The 23489-nt window shown below is 47.6% G+C and overlaps 1 protein-coding gene across 4 annotated transcripts in view; it reads left to right on the top strand.

Annotated features, from left to right (window-relative positions):
* EPGN (epithelial mitogen) overlaps positions 1 to 23489 on the top strand; it is a 72786-nt gene that overhangs the window by 15980 nt on the left and 33317 nt on the right. For all 4 annotated transcript variants that reach the window (XM_040327746.1, XM_040327747.1, XM_040327745.1 and 1 more), the window contains one exon: positions 17954 to 18068. In XM_040327746.1, coding sequence (XP_040183680.1) covers positions 17954 to 18068 — 115 coding nt within the window. The remainder of the gene's footprint in view (positions 1 to 17953; positions 18069 to 23489) is intronic.

Below are 23489 nucleotides of genomic sequence, written 5' to 3'. Positions count from 1 at the left end.
ACACCATGTAAAAGCAGACCCTTCTGTTCAGCGACGCAATTTTTTTTTGTTTTGAATTTTTTTTTTTCGCGTATCTTTTTTTTTTCCCTACGCAACTTTATTGACCCGTCGCGATCCACAAAGCTTGGCGTAATGTAATTTCGCGCTATGCACGTCGGGAAAATGACGTCACGAGCATGCGCAGTACGGCAGGCACGGGAGCACGCCTAATTTAAATGGGAATCGCCCCCATGAAAAGAGGAACGCCTTGCGCCGGCGGAATTTAAGTTACACAGCCAAAAATTTCTAGGTAAGTGCTTTGTGGATCGGGCACTTAGGTAGTGTAACTTAAATGGGAAAATTTACGTTACGCCGGATCTTTGTGGATTACCCCCTTAGTACCCTTTGCAGGACTAGAGCAGCCGAGCCGCCCGAGCCAATCCTTCACTAAGCGGCGATGCCCAGCTCGAGTCACTGTCAGGGGCAGGCGAACCTTAGTAATCCTTTATGTTACTGTCCGCTTCCTGTATATGGATTCATCGGGTAGTGTGCGGGTATTCTGTCACTTCCTTGATGCTGCAATGTCTCCTGGGAGCTTTTGTCATTGTTCCCAGGAGACATTGCGGGGCACACCCGCCTTTATTATCTCACTGTGGCCGAGCTGTACAGCCACAGAACGTGCAGGAGGTAGCTGAGTGCCTTACAAAGCCTTCTTGTTTTCCTCCTCCCAGGTTGCAACTGCTGCTATAACACCATCTTCCTCCTCCTCCTCTGCTAAGTCTGCCATATCCCCACAAAATGGCAATGAGGAATCAGCGAAATTATTCAATTACACTGTCAATGACATGCTGCAGGAGGCTATTCTTGGTCACGCAAAAGTATTTCTCATTTTAGGTATTGAGGAGGAAGGGTCAGGAGGACCATAGAAGGAGGGGACATTGGGCAGGGAGCAGCGATAATATCCTGAGGGTAGGGCAGAACAGCGGGGAGAAGAGAGCAGTTTGCAGAGGGCTAATATGAGCATCCATTCTAATCCATCTGGCATCACTGCACTACAAGAACAAGCTATTGCTATGCCAAAGGTAGGCCCACAGAGCTCCACTATGTGCATCTTTTTTAGTGTGCATGAGTGGGGTGAGATTGATGAGGGCAGTGTTGTCCTTAGCAAAACCAGGGACTCTGAGTCCCTTCTTTTTTCTATTTGTGGCAAATAGAGTCTTTTTCTCAGATGCTAGGTTTCAAGTATATTGGGTGGTCAGCCTTATTAGATCACCAATAAGAGGGGAAGGGGAAAATGGCCAGTCAATTGCCAACATTCCAGAGGAAGCCCAAAACTAAGCACTGTGAAGAGGTGCTGTGTAAAAAATCTTTTATGGCGGCAGAATCTGTATGATGACCTCGGATCTGATCCCTGAAAGGGAGGTTAAGGCAAGGGTTTGTGCCCCTTTTTGTACCCCTTTTTTGCCCCTTTTTGTAGAATTTTCATTAACCACAGTGGCCCGGCCTGGCTGCAGGGATTGCTCAGAGTATACCTGGTAGAAGTTGACGAGAACTTCCTTTGCATCTCTTGTCCCAGTACCTCCTGGAGTTGGAGATAGGGTGCAGCCATATTCTGGTGAAACATGCCGAGCAAATATCGTTGTACATTTTAATCGCATTTGATTTGCATCTTTGTAAAAAAAATTTTTTTTTAAAGAAGATTGTGATATTTATTTATTTATTCATGGAATAAAATGTATTATATTTAAAATAGGCTATAGTGCATTATCTTGATCAGGCACCTTAAGATTCCCTGTTCCCTATTTTTCTGTGTACTCTTCTGAGCATTTTCTTCACTAGCTGGTATACTTACCTTCAACCCCAATCCAGTGATCTTCACTATATGGCCATGCTCAGAACCGCACAACGAATCCCTTTGAAAATGGCTGCTTTTATTGCATGCTGCAGCCCGATTCATTTCTATGAGAAAACTGTGCTTAAAGTGGTTGTAAACCCCCGCATATAATATTATTTAAAAGCTGATCGCTGCCTGTGAAAGTGTACTCACCACCATCATTAGCTCTAAAATCGTATTTTTAGTTTTGATGACGTCACCGCGCTTGCGCATTGTAGCCCCGCAAAACCAGCATCTGAAGTGCCGGTTTTCATTTTCATTCTTTCCGGCACTGAATGTGAGCGAGCTTCGTGAGCGAGCTTCCCCTCTGTCCGCAGAGGAGAAGTCTCGCGATGTTATAATCCTCCTGTTCCTGATACTCCCCCTCCCGTGTGACTGAACATTCATTGCCGTGTATCATGGTTGCTGCGGTAACAGCAATCGGCATTGAGGCTTGGTTACGGCGCTACGGCGCATGCGCGAGATTTAGAACAGGGAATCAGGAAGGGCGGAAGTGTCATCAGATAAGGATTCACTGAGCAGCACTAACAATGGCGAGTTCTATGTCCGGAAGGAGAGGAAAAAACAACGGTTGATAAAAGGTATTTGCGGGCCTCGTTTTTCACAATTTTATATGTAATATGCATTGCCATGCCCTTGTGCAACATACTATTTCAATAATAGAAGGGTTTACTTCCTCTTTAAAGCAGTCACTGAGCACAACCTTCCCATGGTACAAATAGGCATGTGCATGCTGATCCCTGGTTTGGGCTAAGGGAAAAAATAAGTCCAGGTGGTGGGTAAAATGATTAAAGAAAAAAAATAGTACTATAGTTGTCCTTTACAGCAGAGTTCCACCCAAAAATGGAACTTCCGCTTTTCAGAATCCGCCTCCAGTGTCACCTTTGTCACCTTTCAGGGGGAGGAGAGAGCAGATACCTGTGTAATCCAGGTATTTGCTCCCACTTCCGGGAGACCAACGCCACATCCATCGTCTACTTAGTCCCCCCCCGCTGTCTTCTGAGAGACACACAGGTCCCAGAAGACAGCAGGGACCAGTAGGATCACGCAGCGTGAGTGAGTGAAAAACTTATATAGCGCAACACATGCGAACTGAATCGCCTCTGGGTGCTGTATCCATTCTCTGGGTAAGGAAACCTCTTGACCTCAGAAGAGATGGGTTTTAATCTTTCTCCTGAAGGCCAAGTGTTCTGACTCCAATCGGATGGTAGTTGGTAGTGCATTCCACAGGCGAGGTCCCTGGACTGCAAATCTTCGATCCCCTTTGGACTTGTATCTGGCTTTGGGTATCTGTAGTAGGTTTTGATTGGTGGATCGCAGAATGCGATTGGGGTTATGAGCTTTTATTTTTTCGCATAGATATTGGGGGGCGTTACCTTGAATACACTTATGCATTAGGCAGAGTGCCTTGAAAGTGATTCTGTCTTTTACTGGCAACCAATGAAGGGATCTCAGTGAAGGTGAGATTGATTCCCATTTTTTTTTGCCGCTCACTAATCGAGCGGCTGTATTTTGAACGACTTGCAGGCGAGTGATTTGGTATTTGGGGAGTCCTAGATAGAGGACATTTGCATAGCCAAGTCTGGAATTCATGATTGTTCCCACCACGACTGCAATGTCTTCTTTCGGGATAAAGGGGGTGAGTCTGCGTAGTAGGCGCAGCAGATGGTGCGATCCGCTGACTACTGACCCTATTTGTGCATCCATTGTCATGTAGGTGTCGAAAATGACTCCGAGACGTTTGACTTTGGTGCTAAGGGTGATAGTTTTACCCAGAATGGGCAGGGGAGTCCATGTTGAGGCGGTTGATTTTTTCAGTTGGCGAAAGTTCTGTTTTCGAACCGTTGTGTTTGAGATAACTCGCGATTGCGCAGTAGGGAACCAGGATGTTAATCCGCAAGGCTTCACTTCCTGATTCCCTTACCGAAGATGGTGGCGCCTCCCCCCGAGAGCAGAGGGACAGATTGGCTTTGGGTGCCAACATCGCGGGCGCCCAGGACAGGTAAGTGTCTTAATATTAAAAGTCAGCAGCTGCAGTATTTTGTAGCTGCTGACTTTGAATTTTTTTTTTGGCGGACCTCCGCTTTAAGTTACTTAAAGGTCATTTGCAGAAAAAAACTAAATGGAAGGTGCGCACACCTAGTGCATTACCAATGACATTTATTAAATAATAAAATCAGTAAAAAGTGAGTACTCACAAAATGCAACCCCCAATGAGCCATAAAATCACACAGTGTGGAATAGTGCGGACACGTGGTATAACACATCACAGGGTAAAATCAGACGTGTTTCGGGGGCGCCCCCGAAACACACGTCAGCTTTTATCCCGTGATGTGTTATACTGTAGCACATGTGTTATACCCTTTACTGAGTACCCACTTTTTACTGATTTTATTATTTAATAAATGTCGTTGGTAATGCACTAGGGGGCTGATTTACCAAGCCTTTACTCCATGACTCATGGAGTAAAAGCAGGAGTAGCAGCCGTTTAGCCATTTACTAAAGAAATACGCTGCTAGTGCAGTGTATTTCCCTAGTTACTAATGTGCTCCGTGCGCCCAGGAGAGGGTGCATTGTGCACCAGTACAGACCTGGCGCACGGCACATTGAACTGTAAATATCGGGGATTCGGGCGGGAGTTTATTAGGGGGGGAGGTGGGGGGATGCAGGGGAAGTGAAGTGACATGTGTTTGAATGTGTTTGGCGGGCCGAATTGAAAGGGAAAGTGTTTTTTGAAAACAGATCCCCGTACGCTTGCACAGTGCGCCTGAACCTCGGGAGGTTCATTTGCATACTGGGCATGCGCAGAGAGAAATTTCGGCGCTTCCCGTGCGCCTTGTCAGTACGCCGTGAAAATCTTGGTAAATACCAAGCGGCGTACCCGTGAATGCGCTGCGTGACGCGGCGCACGGGAATCTCCGAGCTGTTTTCAGCCCTGAAGGGGAACTCCGCGCCAAATTTCAAACTTGAAATCGGCGCGGGTCCCCCTCCAGGGCTACATTAGGCTCTTAGGCTTGGTCCGAACGTGAGGGGTTAAACCCGCGCCGATTCGGCGCGGGGGTCCCCCCCCAGATCCAAACCAAGCCCTCATCCCAAGCACGCAGTCTGGCCCGGACAGGAATGGGGGTGGGGACGAGCGAGCGCCCCCCCCTCCTGAGCCGTACCAGACCGCATGCCCTCAACATGGGGGAGTGTGTGCTGTGGGGGCACTGCCCCCCCACCCCACAGCACTCTTGCCCCCATGTCGATAGGGACAAGAGCCTCTTCCCGACAACCCTTGCCATTGGTTGTCGGGGTATGCGGGCGGGGCTAATCGGAATCTGCGAGCTCCCTTTAATAAGGGGGCCCCCAGATGCCGGCCCCCCACCCTATGTGAATGAGTATGGGGTACATCGTACCTCTACCCATTCACATGGGGGAAAGTGTAAAGTAAAATCAAACACCACACAGAATAAAATATTTTATTAATCAGCTCCGGAGCCCCCCCCTTTCTTCTTTAGCTCTCTTACAAGGGGGGGTTTCTTCTCTCCCGATCTTCTGCCGGGACCCTGGGCTTCGGTGATTTCTGCCGGGGGAGGGCGCCATCCCTCGGTCCTCTCCGGAGCCTTTCGCCGGATGCCCCCACCCCATTTAAGCTCTTTTACATTAGGGAGGGGCATCCGGACTTCGGGGTCTTCTGCCGGGGGATGGCGCCTATCCCCCGGTCTTTCCGGTGCCTTCCGCCAGGGTTCCGGTCTTCCTGGTCTTCTGCCGGGGGTGCGCCAACTCCCTGGTCTTTTCTCTTCTGTCTTCTCTGCTCCCTCTTCTGCCTGGCTCCCCCGCGGAGCCAGGGCTTTCTTCCGTCTTCTTTCTTCTCTCTTCCTTCTTCTGCCTGTCTCCTCCGGGAGCACAGGGCTTGTCTGCGCTGTCCTCTCTCTTCTCTTCCATTGGATGTTGACACGACGAGGTTCCGCGCTGACATGCGGTGTCAGCGGCGGGCATGGACTTATATAGGGTAATGCCACCATGTGACCTCAACCCATGTGACATCACATTCCCTGGGCATGATGGGAATGTGATGTCACATGGGTTGAGGTCACATGGTGGCATTGCCCTATATAAGTCCATGCCCGCTGCTCAGACGGCATTCCAGCGCCGGACCTCGTCGTGTCAACATCGAATGGAAGAGAAGGGAGAAGACAGCGGAGACAAGCCCTGTGCTCCGCGGAGGAGACAGGCAGAAGCGGAAGGCATCGCAGAAGCCCGCGGGTGTTGCCCCCCCGGCGGAAGACACCGTACAAGCCCGGGACCCTCCCCCAAAGGCAGGAGCCTCACTGGTGAAGGGGGTCCCGGTGAATTACGTCGCTGAAGACGGGGGTGGGGTGCCAGTGCACCCCCCCCCCGCAGAAACCGTCGTATAAGCCCGGGACCCTCCCCCAAAGGCAGGAGCCTCACTGGTGAAGGGGGTCCCGGTGAATTACGTCGCTGAAGACGGGGGTGGGGTGCCAGTGCACCCCCCCCCGCAGAAACCGTCGTAGAAGCCCGGGACCCTCCCCCAAAGGCAGGAGCCTCACTGGTGAAGGGGGTCCCGGTGAATTATGTCGCTGAAGACGGGGTGGGGTGCCAGTGCACCCCCCCCGCAGAAACCGTCGTAAAAGCCCGGGACCCTCCCCGAAAGGCAGGAGCCTCACTGGTGAAGGGGGTCCCGGTGAATTACGTCGCTGAAGACGGGGGTGGGGTGCCAGTGCACCCCCCCCCCCCCGCAGAAACCATCGTAGAAGCCCGGGACCCTCCCCCAAAGGCAGGAGCCTCACTGGTGAAGGGGGGTCCCGGTGAATTACGTCGCTGAAGACGGGGGTGGGGTGCCAGTGCACCCCCCCCCCCGCAGAAACCGTCGTATAAGCCCGGGACCCTCCCCCAAAGGCAGGAGCCTCACTGGTGAAGGGGGTCCCGGTGAATTACGTCGCTGAAGATGGGGGTGGGGTGCCAGTGCACCCCCCCCCGCAGAAACCGTCGTAGAAGCCCGGGACCCTCCCCCAAAGGCAGGAGCCTCACTGGTGAAGGGGGTCCCGGTGAATTATGTCGCTGAAGACGGGGTGGGGTGCCAGTGCACCCCCCCCCCCGCAGAAACCGTCGTAAAAGCCCGGGACCCTCCCCGAAAGGCAGGAGCCTCACTGGTGAAGGGGGTCCCGGTGAATTACGTCGCTGAAGACGGGGGTGGGGTGCCAGTGCACCCCCCCCCCCGCAGAAACCATCGTAGAAGCCCGGGACCCTCCCCCAAAGGCAGGAGCCTCACTGGTGAAGGGGGTCCCGGTGAATTATGTCGCTGAAGACGGGGTGGGGTGCCAGTGCACCCCCCCCCCCCCCGCAGAAACCGTCGTAAAAGCCCGGGACCCTCCCCGAAAGGCAGGAGCCTCACTGGTGAAGGGGGTCCCGGTGAATTACGTCGCTGAAGACGGGGGTGGGGTGCCAGTGCACCCCCCCCCCGCAGAAACCGTCGTAGAAGCCCGGGACCCTCCCCCAAAGGCAGGAGCCTCACTGGTGAAGGGGGTCCCGGTGAATTACGTCGCTGAAGACGGGGGTGGGGTGCCAGTGCACCCCCCCCCGCAGAAACCGTCGTAGAAGCCCGGGACCCTCCCCCAAAGGCAGGAGCCTCACTGGTGAAGGGGGTCCCGGTGAATTACGTCGCTGAAGACGGGGGTGGGGTGCCAGTGGACCCCCCCCTGCAGAAACCATCGTAGAAGCCCGGGACCCTCCCCCAAAGGCAGGAGCCTCACTGGTGAAGGGGGTCCCGGCAGAAGATGGCGAAGCCCGGGGCCTAATGGGGTGGTGGTGGGGGGCCCCGGCAGAAGACCCCTGGCTGACTAATAAATTAATTTTTAAATGTGTGTGGTGTATTATTTTTTTCCATTTTTTTCCCCAGGTGAATGGGTAGGGGTACAATGTACCCCATACTCATTTACATAGGGTGGGGGCTGGAATCTGGGGGCCCCTTTATTAAAGGGGCCTCTCAGATTCTGATAAGCCCTCCGCCCGCATACCCCGACAACCAACGGCCAGGGTTGTCGGGAAGAGGCTCTTGTCCCTATCGACACGGGGACAAGAGTGCTTTGGGGTGGGGGGGCAGTGCCCCCCTCCCCCACAGCACACACTCCTCCATGTTGAGGGCATGTGGTCTGGTACGGCTCAGGAGGGGGGGGGGCTCGCTTGTCCCCACCCCCATTCCTGTCTGACTGTCAGTCCCACCCCCCCCTACAGTTAGAACACACCCAGGGAACATATTTAACCCCTCCCTCGCACCTAGTGTTAACCCCTTCCCTGCCAGTGGCATTTTTATAGTAAGCAATGCATTTTTACAGCACTGATCGCTAGAAAAATGCCAATGGTTCCAAAAAAGTGTTCGATGTGTCCGCCATAATGTCGCAGTACCGATAAAAATCGCTGATCGCCGCAATAACTAGTTAAAACAAAAAAAAGCCATATTTTGTAGACGCTATAACTTTTGCCAAAATCAAACACTAAACGCTATTTGCGATTTTTTGGAACCAAAAAGATGTAGAATACGTATCGGCCTAAACTGAGGTTTTTTTTATTTTTTAGAATATATATTTTTGGGGATATTTATTATAGCAAAAAGTAAAAATAATTTTTACATATGTGGGCGGGACTTACGCAAGTCCCGCCCACATATATAAACATCGTTCAAACCACACATGTGAGGTATTGACGCGTGCGTTAGAGCGAGAGCAATACTTTTAGCACTAGATCTTCTTTGTAACTATAAACTGGTAACCTGGAAAAAAAAGAAAAAGGTCGCCTATGGGGATATTCACGGAATTAATTTTGGCCCCATTGCAGGAGTGTTTCCAATAGTAAAGCGTGACATGTAAGGTATCTATTTACTCGGTGTAACATCATCTTTCACATTATCCCCAAAAATTGGGCTAACTTTTGTGTTTTGTTAATTTTTAACCACTTGAGCCCGGACCATATTTCTGGTCAATGACCGGGCCAGTTTTTGTGATTCGGCACGGCGTCGCTTTAACTGACAATTGCGCAGTCGTGCGACGTGGCTCCCAAACAAAATTGGCAACCTTTTTTTTCCCACAAATAGATTATTAAATGTGCGTGTTTACTTCTGTCTTTAACACCTCCCCTTCAGGCTGGAAAGCATCAGATCAGGGGAAAAAAAAAAAAAAAGCTCTCATTCCATTGCAGCTTGGTTCCTACATGTGTGATGAACTGAGCATGCTCAAACACTTAGAAAAAAATTATCCTTTCTTTTTAAAAGGTGAAAAACACTTGGATGCTCATAGAGCGTGGTTTGGGTTAATTGCAGGTGTGCCCAATTACAAGCTCACCCAAACTAGAGACTGCAATTTGTTCATGTGATTTCAATTGCTTCATTACTAGCACTTTTATAAAAAGCAGGGATCGATCAGTCCTCAGCTGCCCTCAGAAGGGGCAGGCTGGCAGAAATGCTGTTGCTAAACACAAATGTGGTTTGTTGCATGGGTTTTGTTTTATTTTGCCAATGGTTTTGGTTTATTTTTAAATGATGTTCACTTTGATGTATTTGTCTATGTGGCCTTATTTTATGAAAAATGTGTGAAGATGTTAAAGCTATGGTTATTTAGAATTTTGAAATGTATTTTTGTTTGTGTTTGTTTGTTTGTCTTTTTTTGCTTTCCTTGTTTTGTTGACCAATAAAAATTACTTTAACATTTTTAAGTTTGTCTTTTGTTACTTTTTCATGCTACATATGTTGACAGCTGCAGCTGAAATCGGTTTGGGCCTAACAAATTATGTGTGATTTTTGTCTAAGCTTCTTTCCTGGTGTGTAATCATGAAATGTTTGCCATGTTTATTCTCCATGACTTTAAAGACAAAACTGGTAAGTATTTTCTTTTTTCTGCAGTGGTCCTCAGCCCTCAAGTACCCCCGACAGGACATGTTTTGTGGATTTCTCTTATCAAGAATTGCTGTCCAGACTGTCTTTTAAAGCACATGTGCAAGATGAAGGAAAACCTGCAAACATGGCCTGTGTGGGGGGGGGGGGGGTTTGCTATTGGTGGACAGGCTTCAAGTGCTGATTTACAGCACTGTGCTTAAATCTAGCGCAAGGCAATCCTATTCAAATTGTGGGTGTTTGAGGGAAGCCAAGTGAGTGTTAGAACCCCTGCTTTGTATTTTTTTATTTTTGGGTTGAGCTTTGTGTCCCTTTTCTTTAAATTGGCTTCACTTCCTGTCACACAGCTGAACAGGAAGTGAGGTTAAAACCCTACCAGTGTCATTTCTTGGGGACACAGGTCAATCTAACTAGTGTCCCCATTAAGCAAATTGCACTCCAGCACTGCTGTGTACACCCCAAATCATGGGTCTTCAAACTACGGCCCTCCAGTTGTTCAGGAACTACAATTCCCATCATGCCTAGTCATGTCTGTGAATGTCAGTGCATTACAAGGCCTCATGGGATGTGTAGTTCTACAACAGCTGGAGGGCCGTAGTTTGAGGATCCCTGCCCCAAATGATTATTTAGTTTGGGGTTTAGTAAAGGCAAAGCCACTCTGCAGTACAAGCATAGTTGCTGAAAATCAGAGAGGAAGCACTGATGGTTTTAACATCCAATCCTGTAGAAGCAAAGTTGTTTTGTTTTCTTCCTTGCTTTGCACTTGTAGTGCAAAGTGGATTTGCCTTTAGTAAATGGACCCCAAAGTCCAAGATCCCTAATAATTTGGGGTGTACACAGCAAAATGCTAGAGTGCAATTTACATAATGGGAAACTATTTAGATTGATCTCTGTGTCCCCAAGAAAAGATATTAGTAAGGTTTTACCCTCACTTCCTGTTTGGCTATGTGACAGGAAGTGAATGAATTAGAAAGGGTGAAGACACCTCACAAATATTGTCACTATCAGGGGTGCAGACATCCCCAAAAAAATGAGCAGATACTTATTTGCAAATTAATAATTTTTTAGTTAACATTGGGTGGGGTGCTCTAACACACACATTCATACATATTAGCCATGCTGTATCCTGGCCTATTGGCATGGTTATATTTTCTTAGGGCTCTCAATAAAACTCTATGAAATTTGTGCTTAAACTAGAACCAGGGGCGGACTGACAACTCATGGGGCCCCCGGGCAATAGAAGATTATGGGGCCCCTCTGGCTTACAGATGGCCACCACGCCAGGAGGTAGTGCAGAGGCGGGCAGCTAAAATCTTGGGATATTCACATTAAAAGCATGTCATTTTCGGACATATCAGGGACAGATCTAAAAAAAACACAGATTTTTACATACTGTCCCTGGTTTTACTGAGCCTGGCAACCCGGATGGGGCCCCCTAGTGGCATGGGGCCCTCGGGCAGTGCCCGAGTGACTCAATGGTCAGTCCGCCCCTGACAAGAACTATAATCAACAAGTTTTATTTTCTTTAATTTTGGATAGAGTGAGGGAGGGTCATAGGCCCTGTCAGTTTATTTTTTATTATCTGTGTCCAATTGGGGAGATTTGCCTTCACTTCCTGCCCCATAGCCAAACAGGAAGTGAGAGAAAAACTATGCAAATTAACCACTTCCCGCCCAGCCTATGGCCGATTTACGTCCGGGAAGTGGTTACACAATCCTGACAGGACGTCCTGCAGGATTTCATGCCGCACGCGCCTGTGGGGGCACGCAGCGCGGCGATCGGTGATGCGGGGTGTCAGTCTGACACCCTGCATCTCCGATCTCGGTAAAGAGTCTCTCACGGAGACGGAGACTCTTTACCACGTGATCAGCCGTGTCCAATCACGGCTGATCACGATGTAAACAGGAAGAGCCATCGATGGCTCTTCCTCACTCGCGTCTGTAAGACGCGAGTGAGGAAGAGCCGATCGGCGGCTCTCCTGACAGGGGGCGTTCGCGCTGATTGTTTATCAGCGCAGCCCCCCCTCGGATCACCCCACTGGACCACCAGGGATGCCCACCCTGGACCACCAGGGTGGGCCAAAAAAAAAAATATGGAAAAAAAAAACAAAAAGCATTAAAAAAAAAGAAAAAAGATGCCAATCAGTGCCCACAAATGGGCACTGACTGGCAACCTGGGAAAATCAGTGCCACTCCACAGTGTCCATCAGTGCCACCCCACAGTGCCCATCCATGCACAGTGCCCACCTATCAGTGCCCACCTGTGCCACCCATAAGTATCCATCAGTGCCACCCATAAGTGCCGCCCATGAGTGCCCATCTGTGCCGCCCATGAGTGCCCATCAGTGCCGCCTATGAGTGCCCATCAGTGCCGCATACCAGCGCCGCCAATCAATGCCACCTCATCTGTGCCCGTCAGTACTACCTCATCGATGTCCATCAGTGCCATCTCATCGGTGCCCATCAGTGCCGCCATATCAGTGTCCGTAATTGAAAGAGAAAAACTTATTTACAAAAAAATTAACCTAAAAAAATAAAAACGTTTTTTTGTTTCAAAATTTGCAGTCTTTTTTTAGTTGTTGCGCAAAATAAAAAATCGCAGAGGTGATCAAATACCAACAAAAGAAAGCTCTATTTGTGGGGGAAAAAGGACGCCAATTTTGTTTGGGTAAAGTGTTGTATGACCGCGCAATTGCCATTCAAAGTGCGACAGTGTTGAAAGCTTAAAATTGGCTTGGGCGGGAAGGTGCGTAAGTGCCTGGTATGGAAGTGGTTAAGGGAATCCAGTGCCCCCCAGAACTAGTGTGTGGGTCCCCTGAAAATTCCTGGGCGGGTCATACAAAAACAGGGTGTGACCTTGACAGGAAGGGGTGGGTCATTTTTCTATTAGGAGGTGCAGATATGTAGTCAGGCCTAGGGCAGAACAAAACCTAAATATACTACTGCATATTAGGGCTTATTTAGACCGGATCCGATTTACAGCGTGTTTTTATATTGTGGGAGGAAACCCACGCAGGCACAGGGAGAACATGCAAACTCCATGCAGATGCTGTCACGGGCGGGATTCGAACCAACGACTCTTTTGCTGCTAGGTCAAAGTGCTATACACTACACCACTGTGCTGAACGAACATGATTGCAGCTGAAAGCATGAGATCTTTTTTTTTTTTTTTTTCAATACCATGCTTTCCAGCCTTATTGACCCCGCCTCTCTCCATAAAGAGGACCTGTCACACACTAGTCCTATTACAAGGGATGTTTACATTCCTTGTAATAGGAAGAAAAGTGATCCAAAATCAAAAAAAGTGTCAAAAAAGTGCAAGAATAAAAATATGAGGTAAAAAAAAAAAAAAAACAAAACAAAATAACGCCCCTGTCCCTAGAAGCTCGCACTCAGAAGCAAATATGCATGTAAGTCCCGCCCACATATGTAAACACCATTCAAACCACACATGTGAGGTATTGACGCGTGCGTTAGAGCGAGAGCAATAATTCTAGCCCTAGACCTCCTCTGTAACTCTGAACTGGTCACCTGTAAAAAAAAAAACAAGCATCGCCTATGGATATTTTTATGTCCCGAAGTTTGGCGCCATTCCATGAGTGTGTACAATATTAAAGCGTGACAAGTTAGGTATCTATTTACTCGGTCTAACATCATCTTTAACATTATCCATAAAAATTGGGCTAACTTTACTGTTTTTTTTTTTTTAAATTCATGAACCGTGTTTTTTTTTTGGGCCAAAAAAAAGGCGTTAGAAAAATTATTGCGCAAATACTGTTGGAAATCAAATAAAAAATGACCGCTAACTTTATTCCCTAGGGTGTCTGCTAAAAAATTATATATAATGTTTGGGGGTCCTGATTAATTTCCCAGGAACAAAATATAATTTTTACATGAAGGAGAGAAGTGCCAGAATAGGTGCGGTATGGAAGTGGTTAAAGTGAAATAATAAAAGTGAAATATTCCTTTAAATTTCATACAGGGGGGGAGGGGGGGTACACGCATGTTTCCCGTGCTTAGAACTGTCCCTGTACAAGATGTCATTTCTGAAGTGAAACAAAAAAAAGGAAGTTTAAAGTACTCATGGCTATAAAGAATACAGTCATTGCTCATTAAAAATAATAATAATTAAAAAAAAAAAAAAAATGGGGGTCCCTCCAAATTAAATTACCAGGCCCTTCAGGTCTGGAATGGATATTAAGGGGAACCCCGCCGTAAAAACCCCCCCAAAAAATGGCGTGGGGTCCCCCCAAATATCCATACCAGACCCTTCAGGTCTGGTGTGGATTTTAAGCGGAACTCCACCCCAAATTGAAAAAAAAATGGCGTGGAGTCCCCCTAAAAATCCACACCAGACCCTTATCCGAGCACGTTGACCTGGCCGGCCGCAGAAAAGAGGGGGGGACAGAGTGCGGCCCCCCCCCCTCTCCTGAACTGCACCAGGCCACATGCCCTCAACATGGGGAGGATGTCCCCGTGTTGATGGGGACAAGGGCCTCATCCCCACAACCCTTGCCCGGTGGTTGTGGGGGTCTGCGGGCGGGGGGCTTATCAGAATCTGGAAGACCCCTTTAACAAAGGGGACCCCCAGATCCTGGCCCCCCCCCTATGTGAAATGGTAATGGGGTACATTGTACCTCTACCATTTCACCCCCAAAAAAATGTCAAAAGTGTTAAAAATGACAGTAGCCGGTTTTTGACAAATCTTTTAATAAAATCTTCTTTTCTTCTTTCCTTCGGGTTTCTTCCGCTGCTTCTTTCTTGGGTCTTCTCGTCCACATCTTGCCCGACGTCTTCTTCTATCTTCTCCGTCCGTCCTTCAGCCTTCTGGTCCCGCATCTTGCCCGACGTCTTCTCCTGTCTTCTTCTCCGTCCGTCCGCCAGCCTCCTCGTCCACATCTTTTTCTTCCCCGGACCCAGCGTTTGAATTTGATTTGGCCGCCGTGTTCCCGCTCCTGGGACCCGCCCCCCTCTGACGCCACAAGTAAACTCATATGAAAGTCTGCGTGTGGCATATGTGCGTCAGAGGGGGGCGGGGTCACATGAGTGTGACACGGCGGGAACTTCTTCTCCGGGCGGCGCGCTTGAAATTGAATTCCCCCGCTGTGTGACGCTCTGTGACCCTGCCCCCCTCTGACGCACATGACCTTCTAAGGAGTTTACTTGTGGCGTCAGAGGGGGGCGGGTCCCAGGAGCGCAACACGGCGGCCAAATCAAATTCAAACGCTGGGTCCGGGGAAGAAAAAGATGTGGACGAGAAGGCTGGCGGACCGAGAAAAAAACCGGAGAAGACACAAGATGCGGACGAGGAGGCTGGCGGACGGACGGAGAAGAAGACAGGAGAAGACGTCGGGCAAGATGCGGGACCAGAAGGCTGAAGGACGGACGGAGAAGATAGAAGAACACGTCGGGCAAGATGTGGACGAGAAGACCCAAGAAAGAAGCAGCGGAAGAAACCCGAAGGAAAGAAGAAAAGAAGATTTTATTAAAAGATTTGTCAAAAACCGGCTACTGTCATTTTTAACACTTTGACATTTTTTTTGGGGTGAAATGGTAGAGGTACAATGTACCCCATTACCATTTCACATAGCGGGGGGCAGGATCTGGGGGTCCCCTTTGTTAAAGGGGTCTTCCAGATTCTGATAAGCCCCCCGCCCGCAGACCCCCACAACCACCGGGCAAGGGTTGTGGGGATGAGGCCCTTGTCCCCATCAACATGGGGACATCCTCCCCATGTTGAGGGCATGTGGCCTGGTGCGGTTCAGGAGAGGGGGGGGGCCGCACTCTGTCCCCCCCTCTTTTCTGCGGCCGGCCAGGTCAACGTGCTCGGATAAGGGTCTGGTGTGGATTTTTAGGGGGACTCCACGCCATTTTTTTTCAATTTGGGGTGGAGTTCCCCTTAAAATCCACACCAGACCTGAAGGGCCTGGAATGGATATTTGCCGGGAACCGCACGTCTTTTTTTTTTTGGTTTTTACGGCGGGGTTCCCCTTAATATCCATTCCAGACCTGAAGGGCCTGGTAATTTAATTTGGGGGAACCCCTACACATTTTTTTGTTTGTTTTATGAATGAATCCCTTTAGAATTGTCAGAGCCGACAATTCATTATAGCCGCGTGTGAATTTTTAAATGACTTTTTTCCTTCTGAATGTCATTTTGTGCAGGGGCAGTTCTAAGTGCGGGAAAAATGCGCTATTTCACATGCTGACATTACACCCCCCCTAGGTACGAAATTTAAAGGAATATTTCACTTTTATTGTTTCACTTTAAGAATTATTAATTTCACTGCTCCCGAAAAAACGGCCGTTTTAAAAAATAAAAAAAACATTGATACATGTTTCCTGGGGCAGGACTGAGGTCCCCAAACACTTTTTAGGACAAAACTAGCAGATTAGCCTTTAACCACTTCCTTACTGGGCACTTAAACCCCTTCCTGACCAGAGGACTTTTTGCGATTCGGCACTGCGTCGCTTTAACTGACAATTGCGCGGTCGTGCGACGTGGCTCGAAAACAAAATTAACGTCCTTTTTTCCCCACAAATAGAGCTTTCTTTTGGTGGTATTTGATCACCTCTGCGGTTTTTATTTTTTGCGCTATAAACAAAAATAGAGCGACAATTTTGAAAAAAATAAAAATATTTTTACTTGTTGCTATAATAAATAGCTCAATTTTTTTTTTTTACGTTTTTTTTTATCCTCAGTCTAGGCCGATACGTATTCTACATATTTTTAGTAAAAAAAAAAAAAAAAAAATCGCAATAAGCGACTGGTTTGCGCAAAAGTTATAGCGCCTACAAAATAAGGGACAGAATTATTATTATTATTTTTTTTTTTTACTAGAAATGGCGGCGATCTGCGATTTTTATTGGGACTGCAACGTTATGGCGGACACATCGGACACTTTTGACACATTTTTGGCGCCATTCACATTTATACTGCAATCAGTGCTATAAATATGCACTAATTACTGTATAAAATTTTTTTTTTACTAGAAATGGCGGCGATCTGCGATTTTTATTGGGACTGCGACGTTATGGCGGACACATCGGACACTTTTGACACATTTTTGGCGCCATTCACATTTATACTGCAATCAGTGCTATAAATATGCACTAATTACTGTATAAATGTGACTGTCAGGGAAGGGGTTAACACTAGGGGGTGAGGAAGGGGTTAAATGTGTATCCTAATTAGTGTTCTAACTGTGGGGGGAGGGGGGTGACTGGGGGGGGGTGACCGATCTGTGTCTCTATGTACAAGAGACACAGATCCGTCTCCTCTCTCCCCTGACAGCACCGCTGTCTGCGAGAGCTGGGAATGAGAGATGATCTCATATGTAAACATATGAGATCATCTCTCATTGGCCGCACAGATCGCCTAGGAAACGGTCGCTCCGATTGGCCGTTCACGGCGATCTGTGACTGGCTGTGTCCAAGGGACACGGCCAGCACAGCAGTTCCCCGCTGCGCGCTCGGGAGCGCGCGCGGGGAACGCGAAAAGGGGCGGCCGTAAAAACACGGCCTCCCAGAGAAGTAGAGCCACCCGGCGGCCGTATATAGTCGTACGGTCGTCGGGAAGTGGTTAAAATGAACACTTTTGATTTCTCCCATAGACTTCTATAGGGAGTTCGGCGCGGCTTTACATATTACTTTCAATGCGCCGGCTGCTACGCTGGTTCATGCGCCCAATTAAGCCTCCACCCGGCGCACTAATTAAGGCATGAACCAGCGCAGCGCACAGAGCATAGTAAATCAGGCCCCATGTGTATGCGCCTTCGATTTTTTTTTTTTTTTTAGCTTTCATCAGATTACCCAATCTGAGAAAGGCAGCATCCAGCTAGTCTTGGAATGCTGATGCCCATGTTGCTCTTCACTTTAGAAGACTCCTTAGAGCTGGAAATGACTGTATTTTTTGTTTGTGTATTTAAAGGACATCCCCTATTATTTCCTACCCTTCACTGAGCAAATGGTATTTTTGATTCAGAAGTAATATTTGCCAACCCTAATTAAAAGTAATATTTTCCAACCTAGCATGTACATAGGGGGCTTGATTAACTTTCTACCATCGCCTTATTGAACATTGGCATCCAGAATCTTCAAACTGAGATAACTTAAAATAATGTTATACAAAGCAAACATAAAATATTTCAAAGGTAACCAAATATTTGTCTCACTTTTTACATGTTTTATTAGATAAGGACTCAAAACTACTTTCAGAAGAGGAGTTTACCTGTCCAGAAAAATATACAAATTTTTGCATTAATGGTGGCTGTATTTTTCATAAAGGTCTAGATATTCCTATATGCAGGTATGTATGCTATTTTGCTACAAAGAAGTTGGGCAAAGGCTTGTCAATTCTCTTTCAATGTATTTTATTTTAATGGTTTTGACAGTGTATGGGTTAATTGTTTCTTAATCAGGTCTTCAATAGGTCTTCACACCAAGTTGATCAGGTGTGGTGTGCAATAACATGCATATTTTAGCGCTTTAACGTATCTTGCATTACTACTAGTTCTAGCAGCTAGTTCATTTCAATAGGCTGTCCAACTCACCACAATGGATCTCATATAGTACCTGCTGTATTTTTTTATTACTCAAGGAATTGCATTGTGAAATTGCATTGTGGAGGTGCGTTGAGTATCACCATGGAACACTAATGCACATAACATTGAATTGCTGCAATGCAACTTAGGCTGGCCTTACAATATACAGTTTTCTTGTATAAATTTGCTTTAAATTTACCAAAACAATATAATATGAGGTCAAACCTAAACACTTTCAAATTGTATGCAGTCAGGCGGGCCCTTGCACTACATAGTTGAAAGTAAATCTAAAGGAAATTGAAAAAGAAAATTGTATAATGTATGGCCAGCTTTAGAGATGGAAGTTAACTAAATAATCATGTTGGAAGAGAGTTAACTGTGCATATATATGTGCGTGCAACATCAAAACTTCTTAAAGTTGAACTAAATTCCACAAACTGAAGAAAGGCACTTACCGTAAAGTGCAAGTATGCACAATACAGTATACTTGCACATTATACCGCACTCACCTGACAAAGAGCCTTTCTCCAGCAGTGACAGGTCCAACCTCTTGTCCCCACTTTGTTCCCCACCATAACCATTTCCCCTGCTGTTATATCTAGGTCTTGTGAAGATCTTCTTCAGCCATTGGAAGTCCCTGATGAAGTAACTTTTGCACATGCATACAGAAGTTACATTCTTCCTAGCACCTAGTTCTATTCTCAGCATGCAAAAAATAGGATTTTTTGTACACACCGTAAAATCCTTTTCTCTGTCGTCCATGGACGGACACAGCTCCTTAAATCTTGACATTTGTGTTATGTTCCTGTTCATAGGAGAGGACTAGGCAGAACATGTTAGTTATCTTAAAACATGTAACTTTAACAGAGTTGAACAGCCCCGCCCAGGGGGTGGTCCCTCTGGTCATAACCCCTCACCCTGCAGCATGCAGCTTAGTTCGTCAAAAAGCAGTACAAACTTAAAAAGGACGGGTGGGTGCTGTGTCTGTCCATAGACGACAGAGAAAAGGTTTTTACGGTGAGTACAAAAAATCCTATTTTCTCTTATCGTCCATGGACGAACACAGCTCCTTAAATCTTGACATTTGGGACGTCCCCAAGCAGTGTCAGAAAAACGAGGGGTGGGAACAGCAATCAAAAACCAACTTCACCCCAAACAAGCAGAACTCCTCAACGGAGGAGTTGCAAACTCAAACAGCCGCCTGCAAAACCTTGCGGCTGTAGGAAGCATCTGAATCACATCAACCTTGTAAAATTTGAAAAAAGTTTGAACAGACGACCAAGTCGCCGCTTTACACACCTGTGAAACCGACACTTGATGTCAGAAAGCCCAGGAAGCACCAATGGCCCTGGTCGAATGCGCCGTGACAGGGAAAGGAGGCGCCTGCCCCTTAAGGGCGTAGGCCTGGATGACGGTCTGCATGATCCACCGATAAATAGTGGCCGCCGAGACCGCCAGGCCCTTCTGCGGACCAGACACCGCCACAAACAGTAAGTCCGACCTCCGGAACGAAGCTGTGGCAGACAGGTACACCCGCAGAACACGTACCACATCCAAGGTATGTAGTGCAGCCTCTTTGGGATGCGACGGTCAAGAACACAAGGACGGAATGTCCTTGTTCAGGTGAAAAGCTGAAACTACCTTCTGAAGAAAGGAAGGCTGCGGGCGTAGCACCACTTTATCCTTGTGAAGGACCAAGTATGGAGACTTGCAAGACAAGGCTGCTGGAAAGGCATAAATTTGCCGATACTGACCCCGCTGGGCCACCAACGCGTCTGAGGCGTCTGCACAGGGATCTCTGGACCTGGCCACGAACCTCGATACCTTGCGATTGAGTCGAGAAGCCAAGAGATCCACATCCGGTGTGCCCCACCTCTGGCAAAGGAGTTGAAACACCTCCGGATGTAACGACTATTCCTCCTGATCCAGCATCTGGCGACTTAGGTAGTCCGTCTGCCAGTTTTCTACACCCGGAATGTAAACGGCTGACAGAGCTGGCATGCTCCTTTCCGCCCACCGCAGGATGTGAGCGACCTCTGATGCCGCATCCGAGCTCCTTGTTCCCCCCCTTGATGGTTGACATAAGCCACCGACGTAGTGTTGTCCGTCTGGATCCTGATCGGACCCCCCGGTCATGGCTGGGGGGTCCACGACCAGAGGAGAGGCCCATTTATTCAAAAGGCTCTTCTCAAAAGGAGAAGCCATGCCATGCGCCTAGGGACCACAAAGGACTTCTGCGGCCGTTCCCATTCCTTATCTATGAACTTATCAAAGAAAGTAACATAAGAAAAAACTTTCACAGAGCGGTTAGATTTGTGTGACCCAAAATGAGATCTAGAAGAGCGTCATTTATGTTGCCCATGGAGGCCAGGCTGTCTGCCACACGACGCATCTCCACGGTCATCTCACCCATATAGCGGGTCTGGGAGTCCTGTGCCCTTGTTAAAGTTTCAGGAAGGAAGTCAGGAACCCCCCTGGTCTTCCTGGTAGCCTTCCTGGGGCCAGGAGAGGCTTGAGGCCTTGCATTAGGGGAGGCCCTTGAGTGAGTGGGTGTGATGGGGATGGATCCTGAGGGGCTGGACGAGATGGGGCTTAAAGTGCGTGACGGCTCAGCCGATAGGGAGGATTCCTCCAAATAGAGGCACACCTCCTCATCCATAGGGACAACATCATCCTCAACCACCTCTTCATTTGAGGTCTGGGCACCACTCCCCTCCACCAATGTCTCTTGGCTTGCCAGGGGGTCAGGGTCAAGATGTTCAGGGGATGATGGTGTGGGATGGCCAGAGGCAGATGATGGCCCAGCTCCCTCCTGGACATCTGTGGATGACACAAAACATTCACATGTTGGTGGACCCACACACTTGTCACATGTTCCCTTCCACCCCCTCACATGCTACACACTAGATAGTAGAAAAAACACACTTACCTGTCCTCAAGGCCGGTTCAACTGAGTCATAGCCCTCCACTCCCTCCACTTGCTCCCTCTGAAGGCACCGGGCAACCACCTGCTCCTCAGGAGTCAGCCTAAGAGTAGAGGCTGGTCCACCTCCAGTGGCACTGGCATGCCTCCTCATCTTGCCCAGCTTCTCTTTGACCTTCCTGCGCAGGTCATTCATCTTTTTCAAAATGTCCTTGGGCCTCCTTACCTCATTCCCAAGGGCATTGACCTGGGTGGTGATCCTCATCAGGATCTCATCCCTCTTAGCCTTACTCGTGCCTTTACTTTCTGCCCCATGGTGGCGAGCATCATAACCTCTCCATGGCCGATATAATAATCGCCCTCTCCTCTGGGGAGAAGTTTTTCTTCCTCTTATTACTGCGAGGAACAGACATGGCACAAAGTAAGACAGCAAAAGTACTTACACCTCAAGAAACCAAATGGGTGTACTTTTGCACTCGACGGGCGCATGTCTGGGCGTATTTATGCCCTGGGCGTAAGCGGTGAGCCGGCGTATCTCAGGGTTTACGCCGGGCGTAGTTGTGAGAATGCGCAGAGGGAGGCGGGACATACATCACGGCGCATTCGCTGTTCGTTCGGCCCTTCATTTGCATGGGGTCACGTTTCATTTAAATGGATCACGCCCACTTCCTTCCTACTTTGAATTACGCCAGCTTACGCCAACGAATTTACGTTACGCCGGCGCCAAACTGGGCGCATTTGCTATGAGAATACGGAGCTTACCTCTCTAACTTACGTTGGCGTAACGCATATGAGATGCGCTACGCCGGCATAAAGATGCGCCGATCTACGTGAATCTGGGCCTTAGTGTCCCTGGAAGTGCTCAATTTCCTCATGGTAGAGCTAAAAGATTTTGTCACCAATAATAAATTATATACTTTGATATATGATAGCAAATAATTACAATTCTAATTACATCCTTTTCACTTAGCACCTATTATGTTAAACAACATTTGTTTTTGTAAGTTTTCATAGGTCAAAAAGGTGTAGACAAATACCTTGAATTTTTCCTCTCCAGAAGGAGGGTGTAATAAACTCTACCTGGAGTGACATAGCTGCATAGTGATGACATATTTTGAATGCTGTACTTTCAGTTAACTATATGCTGGTTTCACATTAGACTGGGTTCACCCTAATGTGAATTGGATGCAAGTTTAACCATATCCAATTCGCATGACAGAAGACCTAAATGGAGCGAGTTCATACATCTCCCTGGTGGAGGGTCCTGTGCATCTTTCGCTATGTTTTAGGTCTGAATTCATGCAAAAATTTGGGCTGAAACGGAGAACAGGGACGCACCAGATCCCTGCTGTGAGCTGCATCTGAAGCCTTAAAGCAGCTAAATCACAATAAAAAAAAAAAAAAAAACATATAAAAAGTAATAATACTTACCTATCCCACAGACCATGCTTTCAATCTTTGCTCTTTTACAGAGCTATGGTCGATAACAGAATCTTCAGCATCCAATAGTTTTGAGTCTGTCAGATGCCTGAAAGAGAGTGATAGGAGGCACAAGTTCTGGGGCAGATAAGAGAGATTCCTATCCATATGAGCCCACAATTAAAAGGAATAAACAAAGGAAAACAAAAAATAAGTGCAGTGCTATTCCTTGAGGATCTGTTGATAATTTAAGTCCTCTGCTTATGGTCTAGCCCCACCCTTACGGACACCACTCTTGGCAGGGTATACTGAGGAGCGGCTGGGTTTTGGTAACAGTAACTGGTGCTGGGGAGAGCCCTGCTCTGATAGATTATCATGGAAGCCATGGAGAAGTGAGCAAAATCAATCTATCTACACTGATCATGTGGGGGGGGGGGTGTAGTGCAGAAATCAGGTAGGTCAGTGTGGGAATCAAGTTGGTCAGTACTACTATACTAGTGGAATGGACTCAAGGAGTGCAAAAATTTCTTGCTTTGTCCCGAGCGCTACACCATTGATTGCATATATAAATGGACTGCATATATAAAAGGAAAATATGCATATAAAATAGTTTACCATTTGCCAATATAAAAAAAAAACGTTGTCCCCGGATTTCATTTTAAAAATCTGGTCACCTTAGTCCAAGGGTATCTCCGTTGATCCTCCACCTTAAGACAGGGAGAAGTAAACTGGCTGGATCAACGGATAAAATAAAGTTAAAAAAAATAAATAATTAATGCAGCCATCACATATAAGGATTGATAAACTGCAATATAGTACATTTTATTTTTGGGTTTAATACAGT

This window comes from Rana temporaria, chromosome 1, assembly GCF_905171775.1.
Source record: "Rana temporaria chromosome 1, aRanTem1.1, whole genome shotgun sequence".
NCBI classification, from domain to species: domain Eukaryota; kingdom Metazoa; phylum Chordata; class Amphibia; order Anura; family Ranidae; genus Rana; species Rana temporaria.
Note: the sequence above shows the minus strand (reverse complement) of the source record. Positions and strands in the feature narration are given on the sequence as shown.